The sequence below is a fragment of the Phascolarctos cinereus genome, unplaced genomic scaffold (assembly GCF_003287225.1).
Source record: "Phascolarctos cinereus isolate Bilbo 61053 unplaced genomic scaffold, phaCin_HiC Scaffold_5;HRSCAF=322, whole genome shotgun sequence".
In the NCBI taxonomy this organism is placed as follows: domain Eukaryota; kingdom Metazoa; phylum Chordata; class Mammalia; order Diprotodontia; family Phascolarctidae; genus Phascolarctos; species Phascolarctos cinereus.
Window position 1 is genome coordinate 31515464 of NW_027555958.1, and position 21597 is coordinate 31537060.

The 21597-nt window shown below is 46.2% G+C and overlaps 1 protein-coding gene across 2 annotated transcripts in view; it reads right to left on the reverse strand.

Moving 5' to 3' along the window:
• VPS53 (VPS53 subunit of GARP complex) overlaps positions 1–21597 on the reverse strand; it is a 136049-nt gene that overhangs the window by 15537 nt on the left and 98915 nt on the right. For both annotated transcript variants that reach the window (XM_021006922.2, XM_078154771.1), the window contains exons 14-18: positions 19644–19886; positions 17993–18140; positions 14844–14926; positions 13604–13682; positions 923–1071 (exon numbers count right to left, since the gene is read on the reverse strand). In XM_021006922.2, coding sequence (XP_020862581.1) covers positions 923–1071; positions 13604–13682; positions 14844–14926; positions 17993–18140; positions 19644–19886 — 702 coding nt within the window. The remainder of the gene's footprint in view (positions 1–922; positions 1072–13603; positions 13683–14843; positions 14927–17992; positions 18141–19643; positions 19887–21597) is intronic.

The following is a 21597-nucleotide window of genomic DNA, read 5'->3' on the forward strand; positions in this document are numbered from 1 at the left end:
GGTGATAGCAGGATCCTCATTTTACAGCTGAGGAAACTGAGGCACAGAGAGGGTAAATGACTTGCCTAGGGACACGGAGCTACTATATGTTTTGAAATTTGAACTCAGGTCTCCCTGACTCCAGGGCTAGCGCTCTATCCTCTGCCATCTCGCTGCTGCTGACTCCCAAATCACTTCCATTTGGCTTTGTGATATTCTCTGCTCTTTAAAGGCCATACTGACTCTAGTGATGCTCTTCTTAGACTAACACGGAAGTAAGTCAGCCTTCCTGGAGTGTGCCTTGGGGTGCACCAGGAAGAACGGGTCAAGAGTGCAAAGTGCGCATGCTTTGCGTTCAGCACCAAGGTTCAGTGAAGTCTCGAGAGGCAACATGGGCAAGTGCCACCAGAAACACCTCAGACTCATTATGCGTTTGATTTTTAACTAAGTTGTGGTTGCTGCAAGTTCAGAAACCTTTTTTCTATTGCCAAATGGGGTTGGAGAAGTGCTGTGCTGGAGGACAGACCTGGCTTAACAAAATGGCCAGGGAAGGTCCACAGGGAACTGGGTCACAATCAGACAATGGAAAGCACTCTACCTTTTTTCTTAAGAAAAGGTAAAATGGGGGGCAGCTAGGTGGCTCAGTGGATAGAGCTCTGGCCTTGGAGTCAGGAGGACCTGAATTCAAATCTGGCCTCAGACACATAACACTTACTAGCTTTGTGATCCTGAGCAAGTCACTTAACTCTATTGCCTAGCCAAAAGAAAAAGAAGCAGAAAAGAAAAGCAAAGCAAAGCAAAGCAAAGCAAAGCAAAGCAAAGAAAAGAAAAGAAAAGAAAAGAAAAGAAAAGAAAAGAAAAGAAAAGAAAAAAGAAAAGGTAAAATGGTAAAAAGAAAATGGTTTTCTTAAGAAAGCAGTGGAAAGAAAAATCCCAAACTTACTTTGCAAATTTGATGCAGAACTGAGTGAAGTACTTGCGTGTGGAGGCCAGGTTGTCTCGGATGATGGGGACATTCTGCTTTATGTGAAGAATCACAGAGGTGACGTATGGACTCTGGTCACCAACGTGCTCAACATTTTGCCACTGCATCTGGAAAAGGGAGCACAGAGGAAGAGTTGTGAGTGCTGGAGCCAGGCAGGGGGAAAGCTGCAAGGTGCTGTGGTTTTAGAGTTGGTAGAGATGAGGTAGGGGGAGGAGAAGGAGTATGAAACCTTAGGAATTTCACCTGGTTCCTAAAGGAATCTGCCTGGCTTGTCCGAGTGCAGTAGGGTGTGGAATTGTCAAGGCATGACATAAGAGCACATGCTGCTCTGAGCCCAGACATCCATGTACAAGGCCCATGCCTTCTCTCATCTTGTTACTCAAGTTTGGAACACCATCTTCATCTTCAACAAAAGTACATCCACTTAGAGAATTTAAATGCTGTTTTTTTGGGGCAGATCCAACTGGGGAATCCCATCTGTCTGTCAGCTACCCTGGCCCTTCTCATGGGAATTACGTCAATCCATCATACGAATTTTCTAAAACTTGAAATGACAGAGAAACAGGTCTCTGAATGGATCCTTTGTACAGACTAAGACCCTATCTGTGCCATCACACTGTCTTTGAACGTATTCTCTTCTAGTCTGAGAACCTGCAGCAGCAGATGCTCCACACGGCACACTCGCTCCTAGTGCACTTCCAACAACATCTTGTACCCTTGTTCATCTCGTACAGAACCATAACATATACCAAGCACAGCTCTCTACCCAAAATGATAGAAGTAGAGTTTCCAGCCTTCTGTGGTCAAAGCCAAAGCTTGAGTGTTATTCCAAAAGAAAATAAAACTGGGGGAGTTATTATTCCTGAGTTTCCAAATCATCAATGGTCTGCTATCAATTATCTGTAAGGCTGGACAGAACCCATGATGCAAATAATCCAAAGCAACAGATAACTGAAAAATATGACTTTCTATGGTTCCTATCCAACCCTGGTTATGTTTTGCTTTAATGGATATGAAAATAATTTGCACCATTTAAGTGTACACAGATTGGACAACAGGTGCCTTGCTAGGAGGCTGGGAGAAGCCAACCTAGGATCAAAATCTGGGGGATGAGTTCCATGCCAAGTACTGAGAGATGGCCACACTGTGACGGATTAACAAGATCCTACTCATCCATCAAGGTCCAATGCAACTGCCAGCTCCAGTCAATCAATCAATCAATCAATCCTTATTAAGAGCTAACTATGTGCCAGGCACTGTGCTAAGTGCTGAGGATTCAAAAAGAGGCAAAAGACAAGTGCCTGCCCTCAAGGAGCTTACAGTCCAAGGAGGGCAAACGTATACAAAGCAAGCTATTCAGGAACAATAAGAAATAACCTAGAGGGGTTAGTGAAGGCTCCCAGTAAAAGAGGGGATTTTAGTTGTGACCTAAAGGAAGTTAGGGAGGTCAGCAGTCGGAGCAGAGAAGGAAGACGGTTCCAGGCACAGAGGACAGGCAGAGGAAATGACAGGAGCCAAAAGATGGAGGGTCCTGTTTGAGAAACAACCAGGAGGCCAGTGTCACTGGATGGAAGAAGAATGCATGTTGGGGGAGGGGAGGGTAAGGTGTAAGAAGACCGGAAAGGTAGGAGGGGTCAGGTAACGAAAGGCTTTGGACACAAACAGCATTTTGTATTTGATCCTGGAAGTGACAGGGAGCCACTGGAGTGGATTAAGTAGAGGGGTAGCATAATCACACCTTCTGATTTAGGAAAATCACTCTAGTGGCTGATTGGAGAATGGACTGTAGTGGCGAGAGACCTGAGGATGGTGGACCCCAGCTGCTACTCCAATACTCCAAGTGCAAGGTGATAACGGTCTGCACCACAACGGTAGCAGTGTCAGAGGACAGAAGGGGCATATTGGAGAGATGCTGCAAAGGTGAAATCGACAGGTCTTGGAACAGCTTGGATATAGGGGATAAGAGATATGAGGAGCCAGGATGACTCCTGGAAGGAGGATATAGAGGAAAAGATGAATTCCATTTTAGAAACAATGAACTGAAGCTGTTTATTGGACATCTAGTTCAAGATGTCTGAAAGGCAGATGGAGGTCGGCAGAGATTCAGGCAGGATATATAGATTGGAGACTCATTAGACTATGGTAATTAAATAGAGATGGTAATTAAATTCCAGGGAGCTGATGAGATCAAAAAGTGAAGTAGTATAGAAGTAGAAGAGAAGAGGGCCCAGCACAGAACCTGGAGGGGACCTGTGGTTAGAGAGCATGATAGGGAGTGGTCAGAGAAGGTAGGACAAGAACCAATGCTATCCTAAAAACCTAGAGAGAAGAGAATATCAAGAGGGAGAGAGTGACCAGCAATGTCAAAGGCTGCAGAGAAGTCAAAGAGAATGAGGATTGGGAAAGGCCTCTGGATTTGAAAACTAAGAGATCCCTGGTAACTTTGGTAACTCACCTCCAGTTCTTGCTCGTGCGCGATGTTTCAGTGGAATGATAAGGTCGGAAACTAGATTATAAGGGGTTAAGACGAGAACAGGAAAAAAGAACGTAAGGGCATCTGTCAAATGAGGACTTTAACTACAAAGGGCAGAAGAGCGACAGGATGACAGTAAGGATGGAAGCTTCAAGTGAGGGATTTTTCAGGACAGGGAAGACATGGGCATGTTTGTAGGCAGCAGAAATGAGCCCAGAGACAGGGAGACACTGAAAATAAGGGAAAGAGTGGGGATGACAGAGAGGGCACTCTGTTGGAGGAGACAGGATGGAATGGATCATTTGAACAAGTAGAGGGGTAGCCTTGGTAAGGAACAAGGTCAAGACACCACATGAGACAGCAGTGAAGGAGGAAATGAGTTCTCTCTCTCTCTCTCTCTCTCTCTCTCTCTCTCTCTCTCTCTCTCCTATGACCTCATGGTAACCAGTACCACTCTTAGGCACTTCTTCCATTGCACTAATCTGTCCACAGGCTCTTTAATGCTGACTAAATTACCAACTCCTGGAGGGCTGAGACTGTCTTATTTACCTCTGCATCTCTTCTGGAGTTAACATAGAGTACATTACACAGGTTTAATGAGCAATCAGAACAATTAGTTAACATCTGCTGAATGAATGAAATCTAGAAAGAAAAATCCACAGTTATTCAAGGCCTCTCTCAGCCTAGGTAGTGACTTTATCTGACTAGGATGGCAGTATCTACCTCCACTCCATTTCTGTTTTGGAGCCTGGATCTCTTCCCTTCCCGCCCAGGCTGGAAGTACAGTGGCCACTTATGGGCCCAAGCCTGGGACAACTGCACAGAAACTTCAGCCTACTCCATTCTTCCAACTTGAGTGGGTCTGCCCCTTCTTCGGCAGGCTGGTGGCCCATCAAATTGGGGCCCGGCTTAAGTGTGAACACCTACTGGGCCTCAGCTCTCCAGAACGCTGAGCTCAAGGGATCTAGCTGCCTCATTCTTGCCAGCAGCAGGGACCACAGGTGTGCTACCCACCACCAGACCACGCTCCACTCAGACCTTACTCATAGCTGGATGTGAGAGTTAAGGAATAGCATCTCTTCACATCCTGCTTAAGTGTGGGTCCTTTAATAACGAGAAGAATGAAAGTAATAGAAGAATCCTGCTAAGTTGGCCTCCCAAAATGATGCTGATCCTTTCTTCAAAAGAATACCAAGCCAAATCCTCTCTGTGCAGAAACAGAGGTACACAATTCTGTGGTCTTGCTGTTTCTTGGCAAGAAAATAAGGTTCTTAGAGAAAGGGGGCAAAAAGAAAGACGTGGATGCAGACGGTTTTGCAGCTTCTATAGAGCTCCAATGAGCCCATGAACTAGTATTTCTTCATACCGGCCACCAGTGCTATGCTGCTCCTCTAGGTGTGGGCTTCACACATGTGCGGGCCAGAGGATCAAATCTCCAACTGAAAAATATCTTAAGAACCATCTATTCAACCAACTCCACTACTTGACAGAGGAAAAAATGGAGGCCTAGAGATTTAGTATGTTGGTCCAGGTTACACGGCCACTTTATGGCCAGAACCATGACAGACAGATACCTCCAGACAGGCCCAGAGGGCCCGGGCTGCTCCAAAGGGAGGCTAGAGTCCACTTTATGTCCTAACACTTCAAAACTTCAAAGACGTGTCATTTTGTCAATGTCATGCCCAAGCTAATCTGAGCACCTCGATGCCTCAAGACAAGGCTCTTAATGAGCTGCCTCGGCTGACAAACAATGAACCACATGGTATCCAGTCCCCTGGTGATCAGCCTCTCCACACGTCACTGGGCCAGTCCTCAGGAGAAAGACACAAGGTCCATCCTCGGCACGTCCTCAAAGCCTTTCCAGGCCTGGCAGGTCTGGCCTGGCAGAGCTTGCCCTTGCGCAGGGCCCAGGTCAGCTCCATCCCCTAACGAGGCCCTAGAGGAGAAGCTGTAATTCACGTCCAGTTCTCGCTGTGCGTGATGCCTTCCTCATTACTTGTTTATCTTATTGCCGCGGCTCTTCCTCCAATGTGATTTTAGGGAACTGACTCCACCCAAACGATGAGAAAATTCTTTAGGTGATGCTACGTGATCTCAGTAGGGAGAGGCCAGAACCTTCTCACGCCCTTTACATCTTCATGCAATTTCTTCTCTCCCCGCCCCTCACCCTGATCTTGTTTAACAACATTTTACAAAACTTCAGACTGCTCGGGAGACGGAGGGAGGGAAAAGGCAAATTATGCTGGGGATGTTTCCTAGGTGACTCTGGGATGTTTTCTTGGTAATTCCATCAATTCACAACTAGCAACAGCTATCAACGCAGCAACAACAGTATGGTATATACTGGCGGCCTCTAACATGGGAGAACCGCCCGTTCCAAAGCACCTAATTAAAAACTGCAATGTTTCCATTTGAGACGGAGAGCCACGGTGAAATGGAGAGGAAGACTCCTCCCTCCTCACATCCCCTTTCGATCATTTGATAGGAGGCAGTCTGGTGTGGTGGACAGAAAGACAGCCATGGAAACGGGAAAAACTGGGCACATAAGATGGCTATGTGACCTGGGCAAGTCACGTAATCTCTAAGTGCACTAGCAACTAAGACTCTGTGCTGAAGAGGTGCTAACATGCACCGGTAAAGGGAGTTTCTTTACCTGGAAGTTCCCTCTACCAGGTCTAATCCCTGTATACACAGATGTGCGCCCCAAAGTGAGAAGTCTAACTACTTCTAATAATGGCTGGCCACTGTCAGTGCTGGCTGGGCACTTGGGCCAATATTGAACATGTCAAAAATCTGTGGGATTTTTTGGAACTCCCATACTGGAGTGGCCTGAAGCCAGTATCCACCTGAGCAGCTAAGCTGTAAAGGATCAGCGGCAGCCCTGGGAAGGACGAGCTGCAGGATCGGAATCCAGACCTTTCTGACTCCATGGCCAGCACTCCACCATCATGCTATCCTGCTGCAAGGATCGGATCCATACAACAAACAGGAGACAACTTAACACGATATCCAAATATACAAGCTAGCCGGTCAGTCTAGCTTATGGAAGTCAGGAAGGGGAGAGGTCAGTGTGGGCTGGAGTTGCTATGGGAAGTCTTCAGTCAGTAGGTCAAGAGACATTTATTAAGTGCCTACCATATGCCAGGCCCTCTGCTAAGCACTGGAAATACACATATGAAAAAGAAAGCCAGTCTCTGCCCTCAAGGAGCTTACCATCTAAGGGGTAAGACAACACACAAAAGGAAGCTGGGGGGGGGATGGGGAGTGCTGATGAAGAGACAGATGGCCTAGGTGCCCTCCTTAAATGGAGGCTTTGGGAAGAGCTCTTTGCTCCACCTTCCAATGGACCCCAACTGAGCTGGGTCCGGAAGGATGGCTATGATGCAGATCAGTATTCCAGGCAGGGCAAACAGTGTGAGGACCGGAATAAGCAGAGTGCCTTTTTTTTTGGGGGGGGGCCACTAGGCTATACTGCCTCTCATAGCCACACGAAGTCAATTTGCAGGAAAAAATGAAATGCCTCACACCGTAGCCAGTTGTGATTCTGTTAGCCAAGTTTAAAAACAACAACAACAACCCTGATTCATGATTTCACTCATTTAAACAAAATGAGAATATATACTTTAAAATACAGTGGGCCAAGGACATTACCAAGGCCTTTGTTGTTTGGGGAACACAGCTTTGGCATGCACCACGGGGGCTGTCCTGTCACTCACTGCCTCCAACGACTGGCGAATTATTTCAGTGGCTTTGCCCAGTGGCCGCTCATTAGCCCTCCTGGCCAATCTGTGGCTTTGGCTGTTACATCCCCTGACAAACAAATCTACTGGTAAAAGAAATCCAATCACTCTACTGGCCATCCAAAGTAGGGTGAGGACAATATAAATATATTTGCATTTTTAAAGGGGTGGGGGCCGTAAACAGTAGCTCGACTGGAAGAAAGAACATCATGAAAAGTCATCAGTGGAAATATGAGCCTAACTTCTTCTGGTAAACTTTGCTCCTGACATTTTCAATGGAGTTTTCCAACTTTCAAGTTTTGCCTTTTGTGCTTTTCTTGGGATTATTCCAGCTGGTATTTAACTGGCAATGAGTAAACAAGAAAAAACAATGTGGGAAGAAAGCAGGACCCAAGATGTAGGAAAACCAAAATGCCAGGAAAGTAGCGATATGTTGATCAAGGAGAAAATGCTTCAAGGGTAGCCAGGATCAGCATAAATGAGAAAAGGTGGGAGGGAGAGGAAAGAGGAGATAAGTGGAAGGATAAAGAGAGGAGAAGATGAGAAGAGGGAGAAGAAAGGAAAGGAGAGAAGGGAGGGATAGGAGTAAAGGGGATGGGCAAGGGGAGAAGAGAAGAAAGAGAGGGAGAGGGGGGAGATGAGGAGAAGAGAGACACAGGACGTGAGAAAGAGGAAAGACAGGAGGGAGGAGGAGAGAGAAGACAGAGAGAGAAGAAAAAAGGAAGGAGGGAAAGAAAAGAATGGCGGCAAAGAGAGAGGGGAGACAGGAAGAATGGGGGGAGAGAGAGAGAGAGAGAGAGAGAGAGAGAGAGAGAGAGAGAGAAGAGGGAGAGAGAAGGGAAGAAAGGGAGAGGCGACTAGGAAGTATCATTCTTCGTAATTTCAGAAGGCAAAGACCCAAAGGCAACAGCAGCTTTAAAAATAATGTTCCACACTGCACTGTTGGTGGAGATGTGAATTGGTCCAACCATTCTGGAAAGCAATTTGGAATTATACAAAGAAACTGACTAAAATATCCAGAGTTCTGCTGGACACATACACTAAGGCGTTCAATGATTTTCTTCCAAAGGCCCCATACATAGCAGTATTTTTGGCAGTGGCAGCCTCCCTCCAATGTACTTTGTACAGACTCTGCATATGTCCTGATTTATGGATCTATCCCCTCCCCTTCTACAATGTAAGTTCACTGAGGACAGGGACTCTTTGTCTCTGCCTTTCTTTGTATTCCTCAGTGCATGTTTAATAAATGCTTGTTAATATGCTGAATAGAAAGTGGTTGTATATCAATGTAATGCAATGTTACTGTGCTGTAAAAAATGATGAATTCTAAGAAGTCACAAGACACATAAGAACTGATGCAAAATGAAGCAAAACCAGGAAAACAACACAAACCTAATGCTGTGAAATCAAAATGACCAAGCTTGATTCCAAAGAAGATAGAAGATGCCTCTCCCACTTCTTTGCAGGAACTGGGAATTATGGGTATGAAGTACTACAAGTAATATCAGACTGTTTTATGCTCTGGGGGGTTGTGCTAGAGAATTCCTTGTCTCCCTCCCCCCCCTTTATTCCTTATTATAAAGGATGGATTTGGGGGCAAGGACAAGGAGGGGATAGACATTCCTTGACCTTAAGATACATTAGGAAATATAGATAATATAAAAACAGAAGATATTAATTAAAATGTCATTTTGAAAAAGAAATGTGGTCAAGTCAACAAATACAACAAACATTTTATCATAAAATGACCATTATAAAAATCTAGAGAATGAACTGAAATGTTTCTCCAACAAGGAAGTTCAAGGAGTCTTCTGAAATAGATCTGCTCACTCACAGTCAAAGCAAACAAGGACCAGGACCGTGTCAACATCTCCAAATGCCTTCGGGGATGTTAGAGCAGAGACACTCAGGCCAAAAGAAAGGTAACTTTCTAAAGGCACTTTTGCTTACCTGTCATAGGAATTTCAATTGGTGGGTAAAGACTAGGTTTATTTGAGAGACCTGTCCTTTCACCACAGGGCCACTAAAAAAAAAAAAAAGAGGATACCAGGCAGGAAGGGGTAATGTCGGCATCACAGCCTTTGACGGTCCTCACAAAGGTCCATGCTCCTAACTTCTCTTCATTTTAATCCTATAACATTAGACATTAAATTCAGAATCATCTATTAACTATAATCTATTATCCTCAAAGATCACTGGCCATTCCTTGATGTCTTTGAGACCAAGTACAAGCTTTTGACATGAAGAAGAGTTTTCAAACGATTGAAGGCATTGAAGAGTCTTGAGCAGTAAATGGAGTAATGTGAGCTTTAGGAAGATGACTTTGGGAGCCACAGGGAAGAGGATCAAATGAACTCATAAGGCCAGGAGTCCAACAAGGAGACTGCTGAAACAGACTGGACAGATGTGATCAGGGCTTGAAATGAAGGTCGTAGCCGTAAGGGGAGAGGCAAGACTTGGCAGCTGCTTGGGTGAGAGGGGGAAAGGAGGAGGAATGGCCTAAGATGATTCAGAGGCTGAAAACCTGGATGAATGGGATATTTTGGGGAGAGGCCTTCAACAGAAATAATGATGCTTAGAGGACCAGATATCCTCTTCTGGTGATCCAGAACTGTAAGTCAGTTGTTGTGACTAGGGCTAGGTATGTAAATCTAGGAGTCATCTGCAAAGACATGAAAACAATTCAAGGGACCTGATGAGCTCACTGAGAAAAAGGAGAGAGAGAGAAAAGAAGACCCAGAGGAGGCCCTGAGTGACACCCATGGTTAGGAAGCAGGATATCCAGCAAAGGAGGCTGGGGGGCGGGGCGGGGCAGGCTGGATCAGATGCCCTCTGAAGAGCCTTCCAGCTCTCAATCAAGGTCAGCAAGAGAGAACAGTGTCACAAAAACCCAGGGAAGAGTAAGTGTGCAGGAGGGAGCAGGGTCAGCAGTGTCAACTACTGCACAGGTCAAAGAGGAAGAATGAGATGAGGTCATTCAATTTATCAACTAAGAGACCATCAAGAGAGAGCAGTTTCAGTTGAGTTGGTGAGGTCAGAATTCAAACTACAAGGGGTTGAAAGAAGTCAGTTAATTAACATTTATTAAGCACCTACTATGTGACAGGCATTGGAGATATAAAAATAGGCAAAAGATAGCCCCTGCCCTCAAGGAGCTCACAATCTAATGGAAGGGGGAAGAAATAAATTATCTACTCTACAAGGAGCCTTATGGTGGGCACTGGGAATACAAAGGCCAAAGTAACACAGTGCCTTCCCTTAAGGAGCTTATGATATTGTAGGGGTGGGAAGGATAGTATGAGCGTTGTGCCTATTACAAGGTAATTTGTGAGGAGGAAACACTAATAACTGGGGGGATCAGGACAGGCTTCGTGGAAAATGGAGGCAACAAATAAAGATGTATTTTTCCATAAGGTCAGCTAGGAAAGGAAAGAGAGATATTGGACAGTAGCTCAAGGGGATGGCAGAACCAAGTATATTTCCTTTTAAGATGAGGGAAACCCGGGTGTGTTGATACACAGCAGGAGGAGGTTAAAAACGGGGGTGGAGATGACAGAGAGCAAACTCGGGGAGGAGACAGGATCAAGGATGCACACAGAAGGCTGGTTTGGGCTTGTTTTCAGAAACCCGAAGGAAGAGGGGCATGAGGGCAAGGGGTCTTAAAAAGAGAGATCTCATGATGACTGGCCTCTTTTTTGTGTAGGAAAGAGGGGACACAGAGAAGAGGAGGGGCTTGAGGAGAGGAGGTTTCTAAGAGCTGTTATGAGGAATTCTACAGAGTCAAAGCGGGAAGAATGAAAGGACTGACGTACCAAAGTAAGAGGCCAGCTGAGGTCCTTTTCCAGTTCTAACTTGCCATGATTCATCTTACCAAGAGGCCTTACTCTCACAATTTGTGCTGCCTCCTGGTTCCATTCAGATCAATCTCCTCAATCTTTGCCAAGCACAGACGTTTTTCTGTGTGTCTCTCTACTCCTCTGATCGTATGCTGGCTTTTCTACCCAAGCCATTCCCTATGCCTAGAGCTCGCCGATTCCTCTCTTTGGCTAATCAGGTGTCTTTAATCATTTAGGTGTTGGCTCAATTTCTTCCCACTTCCTTGCCTGTCTCAGAGCTGTCTGCCACCTTTTTCCGACCCAATGAACCCCAACTTTTCAGTTGTCGGGGCATGTGCATGAGTTCTTATTTTCACTTTATTTTACTGCTTACTTATTCCATTGGTTAGTCCACTGTGTCTCCCTGACTTCATGGTAAGCCTACTGTCCAGCCTTAACAACAGAAGCCCAGCGCTCCCAGTATAGTGCCATGCATCTTCTGCAGACTCAAAGTGTGTTTCATAAAGCACAGTTATTCAGATACCAGTTATTCAACAGGAGGCAAAGCCAAATGGAACATGCCACCATAAATAACCACATCACAAAATGGAAGCTTCCCAAAGTCCTAGAGGAAGAAGCCACATTTGACAGCCTGATGGATAGAAAATACAGAACCTAGGGACAAGGAACAGAAAGAATTTGTTTAGTCAATTTACGACCACTTGGCTGGTTTATATCTGGTCATTTTCATCACATGGATGCAGAAGAACAAAACATAACGGCCTACCAGCTGCTAGTTTCCCAAGTCCGTGGTTTTTCTATGGTATAAACAACTCAGTCTGAAGATCCAGTCTTTGTTAATGTTTTCTGGCTAGGAAGTTTTTGGGGGGTGAGGGGGGGGCTGGGGAGACAAGAAGTGTGAGGAAAAACCACCTAATGAACTGACAGTTCATATAAGCAACACCTGGAGTGTTAAAGTCCTACAAGCGTTATTTTACTGGGGGAGAGGAGGGGAGGAGCGAGGGAGGCAGGATACGTCTTCCTTTGGTAAATGTAAAAATTCTTTCAGCAGCTGCATTCCAACCTAAAGTGTGCAGAGGTTTGGGGGTAGATGGCAGCTGGAACGCATCATGGTCAGGATGCAGCTAACATTCAACAGCAGCTAGGGGATAATCAGAGCCTACAAAATGAACCCGAAACTCTCTGTTTCTGACTTCTTCAGGAGGATGCATCAGCTTCCATTCTCCTGCTCAGAGCAGAAGGACCTGCTTGTACATGAACGAGGAGAATGTGGAAAATAGGACTCAAGTGAGGACACACCAAAGTCTGGTAGGAATTCCCAGGGTGATGGCACATTGGTGAAACAATCACTATTCCGGAACCGTGACTTCGTAACACCCAGCATATCAAGACTCCCCTCCTCCGTCTTTTCTCTTCAGTTCCCTCACAGCCCCCACCTTGGGGCAAAACTAATGAGAGTTGCAGTTTTAATTCTATTTTCACTAAATATTTACAATACTCTGCTAACCCAAATTCAGACAACTTTCTGCTTATATAACTTTCTGGCATGAACAGTTCCCCTCCACATCTTCCTACACAGAGTGCTGGCTGCTGGCCCAAGCTGCCCCTGGAGAAAAGCTTTCCCTTGAGTTCCCAAGGGCAGGCAGTGGAACCTGGGGGCCTAGAAGGTTCCACGGGGGTGGCTTCATTCTGGTGGTGCTCTAGAAATGAAAGCCTCACACTTCCCAGCTCACCTATCTACAGGATGCACTGAGTGGGTACTCAGATGGGAAGCTTTGCCTAGAGCTCTGAGGGATATAAAGAAGGCATGGGTCCATTCACTGCCCCTAGAAGTTTGAAACCCAGTGAGGGAGACATAACGCATGTGGGTATGCATACACACAGACATACACGCACACACACCCCACACGAAGATAAATACCCCAGGATGGAAGCTGGGAAGCCCCAAAAGAATGGTTCAGATAATAAGTAATGAATTATTGACACAAATTCTTCCAAGGACTCAATGGGCTCAAGGTTGATTCTACCCTCTTGCTGTCTCCTAACAAATACACCAGGAGCCAGAAGCGAGTTTAGAGGGAAGTGGGCAAAGCTCTCTGGGTAAGAATGAAAGGTAGTGAAGCCAGGGAGAATCTACTCATTTGCTGAGAGATCCTCCTGAAGACGTTTATCTCACAGTGGTGAGGAAAACATGTTGTGTGCCTGAAAGCGGCAGAAAAGAAAGCTGTCCTGTTACGGACACCAATTAAACACCATCTGTTTCCTGAATGCACATGCACAGCAGACACTTGTTCCGTCTCTTACTTTAGAAGGACAAGAAGCTGACTTCATTCTTTTGATCTCTCATTTTTTCAGGGAGTAGTGTGTGTTGCTGTCTCACTGGTCTGACACCAGCTTTAGTTTCCTGGTGCTCTGAGCCCCGTGCCTTGGGTGTGGCTCCTGGCTAGCAGGTACAAAAAGGGACCTTCTTTCTACTCCTCAAGCTGACACCTCTAGCACGCGCAGAGCTAGCAGCTCTCAGAGAAGGGCCACGGAAACCTTTTGGAATGATTCATCAAAGTTGAGTGGGGATCTTTCCTTGAAAACCTACCTTGCTCATGGCAGTAAGAGCAGGGTCACAGGCAGCATCGAGGTCCTGAACCAGCAGCTGGATACTGTTGGAGATGACACTGTGAGGCAAACATGTCATATCTGTCAGTGACAAGCCTAAAATGCTAACGATCATCTTCTCTAAACTGGGATTCCTGTCGCCTCCATCCTGTGAAAAGGCTCCAACCACAAAGTAGTCTGATGGGCTCAATATATATTTCAAGAGGGAGATGACAGCAATATTTCTGGCATTCCTGCTGCCTGGTCTGTTCCTGTTAATACATCCTGTCATCCCTCCATGTGGTCTAGACATGGAATTCCCATGGGGACTCTCTCTGATTCCCCTCCCCAAATTCCTTTTGGTCTCCCACAAAAATCTGCTATCCCATTTCCCCCCAAATATTTGTGTTAGTGCTACATACAGAAGCCAGAGAAACAGGAAACTAAAAAATGCCCCCATGGCTAAAGGGAATTTCAAGCTTTCTTTAATTAATTTCTTAAGTGAAAGCCGATCCCTGGCTTTTCCTGCTGAATATGGCTAGAATAGGAACTGATCACATTTGGTTCATCTGCAGGGGAACACCAGGAAGGCAGTGACTCTGCGTGAGCTTTTGTTTTCAACTGGACTGGGATTTACTTCTCAAAGTGTCCTATCAATCTCTATAAAGACAAGTCTGGTTCCTGGGTTGGGAGCTCTAGATCTCTCTATACATGTGCGAGCACACATGTGCGTACACGCGCGCGCGCGCACATACACACACACCCCCCCCGACAGTACTAAGTTCAAGCACCATGCTTTTTTATAACTCAGAAACGTTTGGTACACTTAATTTTGTGCACTGACTTATTCTATCTTGTACGTAGAAGTCAGGCTGGCTAAAACTTGTCATGGGAAGCCTTCTGTGGTTTGACATCAGGTGGCTTAGAAGGATCCATGTCCCATTTAGGGATGCTGCAGAATGAGGGTTTTCTCCCCTCTACTATTACAGAGGGCAGACTGATACCCACCCTGAAGAGCCCAATCATTCACAGGCTGCTAATGAGTACAGGCTGTGACACTGATAGCATCCATCACTACCACAATCTACCCTAAGGCCCCAAAAGAGATGAATCCTGCACCAGCAAAAGGCATCTTCAGCCACAGGCCTTGAGGGAAAAGCAAGCCAACAGCCTGGCATGCACTACGTAAGGATGACAGAGTGGGGAAAGGCAGGGCCCTGAGGGAGGCTGGCTGCACCTACGTGCTGAATGTGTCCATCTCCCCTGTCAGGTTGATCCTTTCAATAAGGCTCGCATCAACTTTTTCTTTGAGTTTTTCTTCAAGCTGTTAGGAAGCAAAGAAAATTATGACATACTTAGTGATGGCCTCATTTTAAGAAAGGCTCATTTACGCAAATAGGTAAAGAATCTGTGATGCTGTCAGCCTGAAGAACTCCAGGCATGGGAACTCCTTCCACTAATCTATAGTTTAGTGGATAAACCCAGGGAATTTATGTCTAAGGCAAAGAGAGATTAAGTATCTTGCCCAGTGATCCCGGGCGAGTGTCAGAGGCAGGATTTGAAACCAGGTCCTCCTGACTCTAAGCCTATCACTCTCTCCACTATACCACACACGTAATCCATTTTAATGGTCCCCTGCCTAAAAAATTCCCTCCTCCTCATCCCTGGGCTTGCCAATAAGCTCTGGGAGTTCTTGCAGAGGTGAGGGGGCACCACGGATTCCCCATTCTACTTTCTCCCAAAATCTCAGAAGAAAAACACTCTGGGCTAGGAGCTCCAAGAATCCCCAAAGATGCCTGGGAGTTGGGGAACCGCTGTAGTCTTCGCTGCACACCCTCAGCCCAGGCTCTCAGCCTGGAACCTCCCCTTCGGCGGCAGCGCCATCTTGTCAGGTATTGCATATGCTGGAGACAAGATGGGAACAGAGCCCTCCTATGGGGTCTCCATGACAACTGTGCTGGTAGGGATGAGGGGTTCCTCCAGAAAAGGTCAGTGAGAAGGAAAGTGGTGCCAAGTGTCCTCTCTCAGCCCCATTTCCTGTTTCTGGAGTGGATAAAGGTGATGTACAACAACGAGACCATAGGGAATCATTTGAAGCATCTGCTACAAACCCATGCAGTCCCGTAGACATGCCCGCCTCTCCTCTCCCTTCTTCTCTTCTGCTTCCCCTTCCTGGCCCTCTCCCTGACTTTGGGCCCCCCTACCCAGGGACCTAAGGGGCAGCTACCTTCTGGCCCCTCCTGCAGCCCATAGCTATTTTCAGGAGGGAAGGGGCGTGGCTGGAAATCCCCACAAGGCTTCCCTCCCTCCCCACTGACTCACAGGCATTTCAAGTGGGGGAGGAGTAAATATGGCAGGTGGCCACTGGCACACCCCACTTCTCCACTGCTTTCAGGCCTAATCAGTCAACTCAGGGACTTCTACATCAACCCACGTCCCATGCCACTGCTGTGAACCCCAGGTTTTGGGAAAAACCAACCAAGGTTGCTTGTAACAAGAAAGTTGTGAAGCTGTGTCTCCCAGGCAGTCACAGGCTGCAGACTGCTGCTTTTGACTCTTTGTAGGTCATTCACCAGGCAGCCCCACATCCCCTTCCCCCGAACATTACTGCTAACTGCCTCCTCCCCTCCAACAACTCCATGCCTGCTTTTTACTGGGTCAACACCAAGAGTGAGGTCTCTGGGGAACACCTTCTATTTGGCCTCACACATTCTTCCTCTGGCATACAAGAACTACAGGTCACGCCGACTCAGTAATAATTTATGTCGGTCTTCCTTCAACCCAGACAAACATAAAGAATCAGCCTGAGCAGGAGGAAAAGGCTGAGCCTTTAACAGGCGTCCTCTCAGTGCCCCGACCACCTCTAGTGAGTTCATGTCGAGCACAGAAAGGTACAAAGAGAGGGCTCCTCTGTGGCCTCCTCTGCTCCTCGGCTCACTGAGACGCTGCCACTTTTGGTGGCTCCAACAACAGTCGTCAGCCTTTCCTGCAACGCACTTCCTGAACGTCACGGTCCCAAACACAAGCTGCTTGTTTAGGCAGAATGAGGATGCGATGTTAATTTCAGGAGACAGACGCAAACCTCCAGGGGCCTCCCTTGACGGGTACCACTCCTGAGAATGGAATCACTGCCAGTGCTTCATCACGGCTAAAGGTCAAGCATCAGCACAGCCCCTTCCACAATGAGGCACATCGCTGTCCTCCTCGTATGCGGGGGTGCCAGTGACCCACTTTCAGGAGGAGGGCGTGCCCTGCACATCGGCGCCCTGAGCCTCCTACTGGGCTCTCCTGCTCAGTCATTCTCCTCCAGAGGTAGCCTCTGCTACTAAATTGCTGCTTGTGCTCACAGGGGGGAACTGGAGAAGGGAAGCAGGGAGGCGGATGGGAAAGAAGGCCTGAGACAACAGGACCCGGCCACTCATCCCCCAAGTGATTTAACCTCTCAGCACTTCACTAGTCTCCTCAGCAAAATGGGAGGATTCCATTAGATCTAATTAGATCAAGGGGTCTTCACCTTCTTTGTGCCTTGGACCTCAGGCAGTATCTGGAGAGGCCTAAGGATCCCTTCTGATGTTTTCAAATGCACAAAATAAAATATATAGGATTACAAAGGAAACCAACATTAAAAAGCGCACTGGCCTCAGGTTCAGAGCCTCTGGCATCACAGTGTCTCTCGTGTGCTCTTCCACTGTCAAGCCCATGAATTTAAACTTGGGTCATGTACAACGGCCAACATGACCATCCAAGGTCAAAACCATCCCAGGTTAAACACACATGCTTCCCATCCACAGACAACTGAAAAGCTATTGGAAGAGGAGAAGCCATGTGCTGGCACTGGCAATAAGGTCATGTGGTGAAAAGCCAAAGGCTCCTCACAGGCTGCCCGGTCCAAACCCCTCAGTTTACAAATAAGCAGGCCTGGGAGCTGAGTGACTTGACCAAGGTCACACAGCAGGGTCATAATGAGGTTTCCTTCTGCTTGAACTTTTTTGAGGGTACAAACCGTATCAAAATTTGCTTAGGTGGCTTTCAGGAAGTGTCTTTTGGGGTTTTTTTGGAGAGGCAATGGGGTAAAGTGACTTGCTCAAGGTCACACAGCTAGTAAATGTCAAGTGTCTGAGGCTGGATTTGAACTCAAGTCTTCCTGAATCCATGGCTGGTATTCTATCCACTGTGCCATCTAGCTGCCCCAGGAAGTGTCTTTTGTGTCAAAACAAAGTGAATTAATACATTTTTAAAAAGTTTCTTTGATAAAAACAAACGAATCAACCAGATGCCTCTCTAAACTGCACGGAGCTAGCACCCACTGCCTTTCCAATGGCTCAGTCTTCTCACACTGAGAACGAGGGGCGGGGTCCGGGGGGTGAAGAGGAACCATTGGCTTGCTCACCTGCTGGGTGGTGGCCAAGCAGTACTCGGCTGTGCTTAGGATGCTGCAGATGAGGCAGAGCTCCTCCAGAGTGAACTTGGCCACTTCGGAGCCCTCCTTCTCCTTGAGGAGGCTACTGATGGTCAGCCCTCCACTGGTGCTAGTGGTCCTGAGGAAGAGGAAGAGGAGGCGGTCAGGCCCAAACTCTTAATGTGTTTCCTGAGCAGGAAAAAGGGCAGCTTGCAAGACAAAGCAAGAAATGGACTGGACCTGACCCAAGTCCAATAATAAGCCTCTTTCCTACTGACCTTACCTTGACCCTCATCTGTTTAAATCCTCTGAGCAACAGTTGTAGGAAGAACAGACAGCAAGTATTATCTAGCCATCAGTGGCATGTACATGACATATGTGATCATTAGAGTGCCTGGAGGGGTTGCCTAGTTAGCCTGGCATTTCCTGATAGGAAGAACCCATTCTGGCTCATTAGGGACCCAGAAGTGAGTTCCTGGTTTATTGTTTTCAGATAATTGTGCACTGGAACTGAAATTCTGCATTTTGATCTAGAGGCATTTAGACAAAAGAAGCATTTGGAAATTCAAATACCAACCAATACAACTGGGTACCTATTACAATTCAATTCAACATGCATTTACTGAAACCCTACAATATACACGAGGCACTATGCTTGGTACTGGGACTCCAAAAGAAAAAAAACACAACACAGTTGTAAGCTCCAAGAACTTACATTCTATATGTCTATCATGTGCAAAGCAATGTATCCAATAAAACATATGTAGTTCTCATACGATTAGCACCAAAGGTTAACCGTCAATGTTTACTGTATCTTCACTGGAGATACAAGATGGGTCAGACATGGACCTTGTCTGATGGTGACAAGAAATCAGAATGACAGCTAAGGTAATTTCCTGTAATTCTGATGATGTACCCATATTCTAAAGGGAAAATCTAACAGGATTAGAATATCTCCTGCCTTCTCTTACTACTGAAAGTTCAAGCCATTCAAGAAAATAAAGGAGGCCTCGTGGGCAGAAAACAAACAAGATTTCCAAAATGACATGCTTACAGGGCTCGGCCCTGAGCATTGGCACATATTTTCTTTTTCTTTCCAAATAATGCAGAGAATGTTCCTATGTAACACATTTTACCGATAACAGCAGAAGGCCAAACCACAGCCTTGGGGACCGACTATGCAGAGGAAACCAAGAGGCAGACTTTTCGGTTATTGGTCAAATACTATTACAAGGAAAATCTCTAAGCAACCCCAAATCTTTTCAAGCCCTAATCAATGACTCATCAACTGCAAGCAATAATCAATGACAAAAAACATGGATCATCTCTCAGATCTGACTGTAGCTGTCCACACACAGTTTTCTCCCAATAGATACAAAGGGTTTGCAATAAAGAGAAAGTTGTTTCAGATCCTTAAAAACCCAAAAAGGGCCTCGGCTTCCCTCATGCTCACTGTTACTGGCTTCTTTACTGGCTGGTACTTCTCACAAGGAGATGAGCTTAGTCTGGTAACTTGCTACATCCCAAGGAATTTCCTTACCAATCTTAAGCATATAATGTTAGAGCTCAGAATTCAGGATAATTCCTCCTCATTCAGATCTTGTGTCACCACTTGAAGAGTGGAAAAGAGAACACAACTCACTTGGGTAAATTGCCGGAGAGTATTTTCCAAGCGTATTCCCGGAGATACTTCTGGAATATGGTGGTCAGAGCAATCATCGGCTCCCCAGTGCTGAGCTGTGAGCACTGCACCATGCACTTCTTGTAATAGACAAAGAGGTCAGCACAGCTGGGCAGCACGGCACCGCCTTCATCCGTGTTTGGTTTGGGAGGCCCCAGGGCCTTGAAATCAGCAACAAATCTATCGATCAGTTCCCCAAGATTCCTAAGAGGAGGGGAGAAAGAAATGCCATTTTTTCCAACAAAAGTAAAATACCGCCAATAATATTTGTATGAGCTGATAATTTTTAAAGCACTTCACAATAAGGACACAATAATGAACAACCTTGTATCTGCTGAGCATTTTGCATTTTTTAAAGCATTTTCCCACTCACAAACTCATTGATCCACATAGGTGGAGCACACACTGGTCTTTCCATTTTATGGATGGCAGGGCCAAAGTCCAGAGAACTTAAGTGATTTTTCTATTTCCACATCATTTAGTGAAAACACTGAGAACAGAACCCACCCTTTAGGGAGACAAATTCTAATATGATACTGTTATGTTTCCATGAAAGGACAACCTAAAGCACAGGGAGGCCCAGAATTCAGAGAAAACCCATGGGAAATTGAGGGCTAGAACTCCTGGTGACCAATGTTCCCCCTTGATACTTGGAACCATCCAGTCTCAGAAGTGGGAGGAACCTCAAAGGTTAGCTGGTGCCATTATCCAAATGATGACTACCCATTACATCACTCACAAGCAGTCATCCATCCTCCAAGTGAAGACCTTCTTAAGTGATGAGAAACTCAGGTCTCCTCCCCCTTGCCCTCTCCAAGAAAGTCCACTGTACTTTGGGCCAGCCCTGTAGATCATTTTTATTTATGCTGAGCTATAATCTATTCCCTGTTTCTCCTAGCTTTGTAGGTGAGGGCCAAGGACAGCAAGTCGGATACCTCATCTGAGACAACTTTTCAAATACTTAAAGAAAGCTATCTTGCTTTCCCCAAGCCTTCTCCAGCTATCAGCAATCCAGCCTCCAAAGCTGTCCCCATCGTGGTCGCCTTCTTCTGGACATGCTCTTGAGTGTCACTCAGCCAATGGGTCGACCTGTTAATTTGAGGCCTTGCCTGCCCTTGAACTTCCTCAGCCCAAACTGCCTACAGATCTGAGGAATGGAGGTGGAGAGGGCTTGAGGAAGTGAAGATCTAAGGTGAATTTCTGGAAATGACAGCTTTTATTAGTCTTCCAATTTCATGTAAAGACACTGTCAGTAAGGCCCTGTCACCTTTGGTTATTGTGCCCATTCAGGCTCTATTTCTGGGCTCAGAGCAGAAATCTAAAAGCACTTGGCAAAACATCAGTAAAACAAAAGGGGCTTTTCCCACCTTGTGCATACTCTGGGGTTACCAGGGAGTGTTCTAGAAATCCAGCTGTGCTTTTTAAAAGTATTTATACTAAGGAACAGGAAGAAAAAGACAAAAACCACACACACACAGAGCACCAATTAGCACGAACGCAAGAATACTGACATTTTATTCAAGGGTTTTTGTTATTGAAAGCTTATTGTAACCAGATGTGGTGGAGCAACTAACTGCCCTCCAACAGCTTCAGATTTCTTCTGGTCCTTTGTTTGGTATGAAGGCTGGAGAGAAGAGTAAGGTCTGGCCCTTCTGAGCCTAGAAAGTTCAGGGGGCTCATCCTCTGGATCTGGCCTCCTCTTACAGATTCCCCTATCAGTACTCTTACACAACTTGGGTGCTCTCCGGGCTATGTCATCCCTCTCCTGAAACACTATTTTTTGGGGATGTTAACGTACTGCTGGTGGAGTTGTGAACTGATCCAATCATTCTGGAGAGCAATTTGGAATTTCTCCCAAAGGGCTATAAAACTGTACATACCCTTTGACCCAGTAATATCACTACTAGATCTGTAT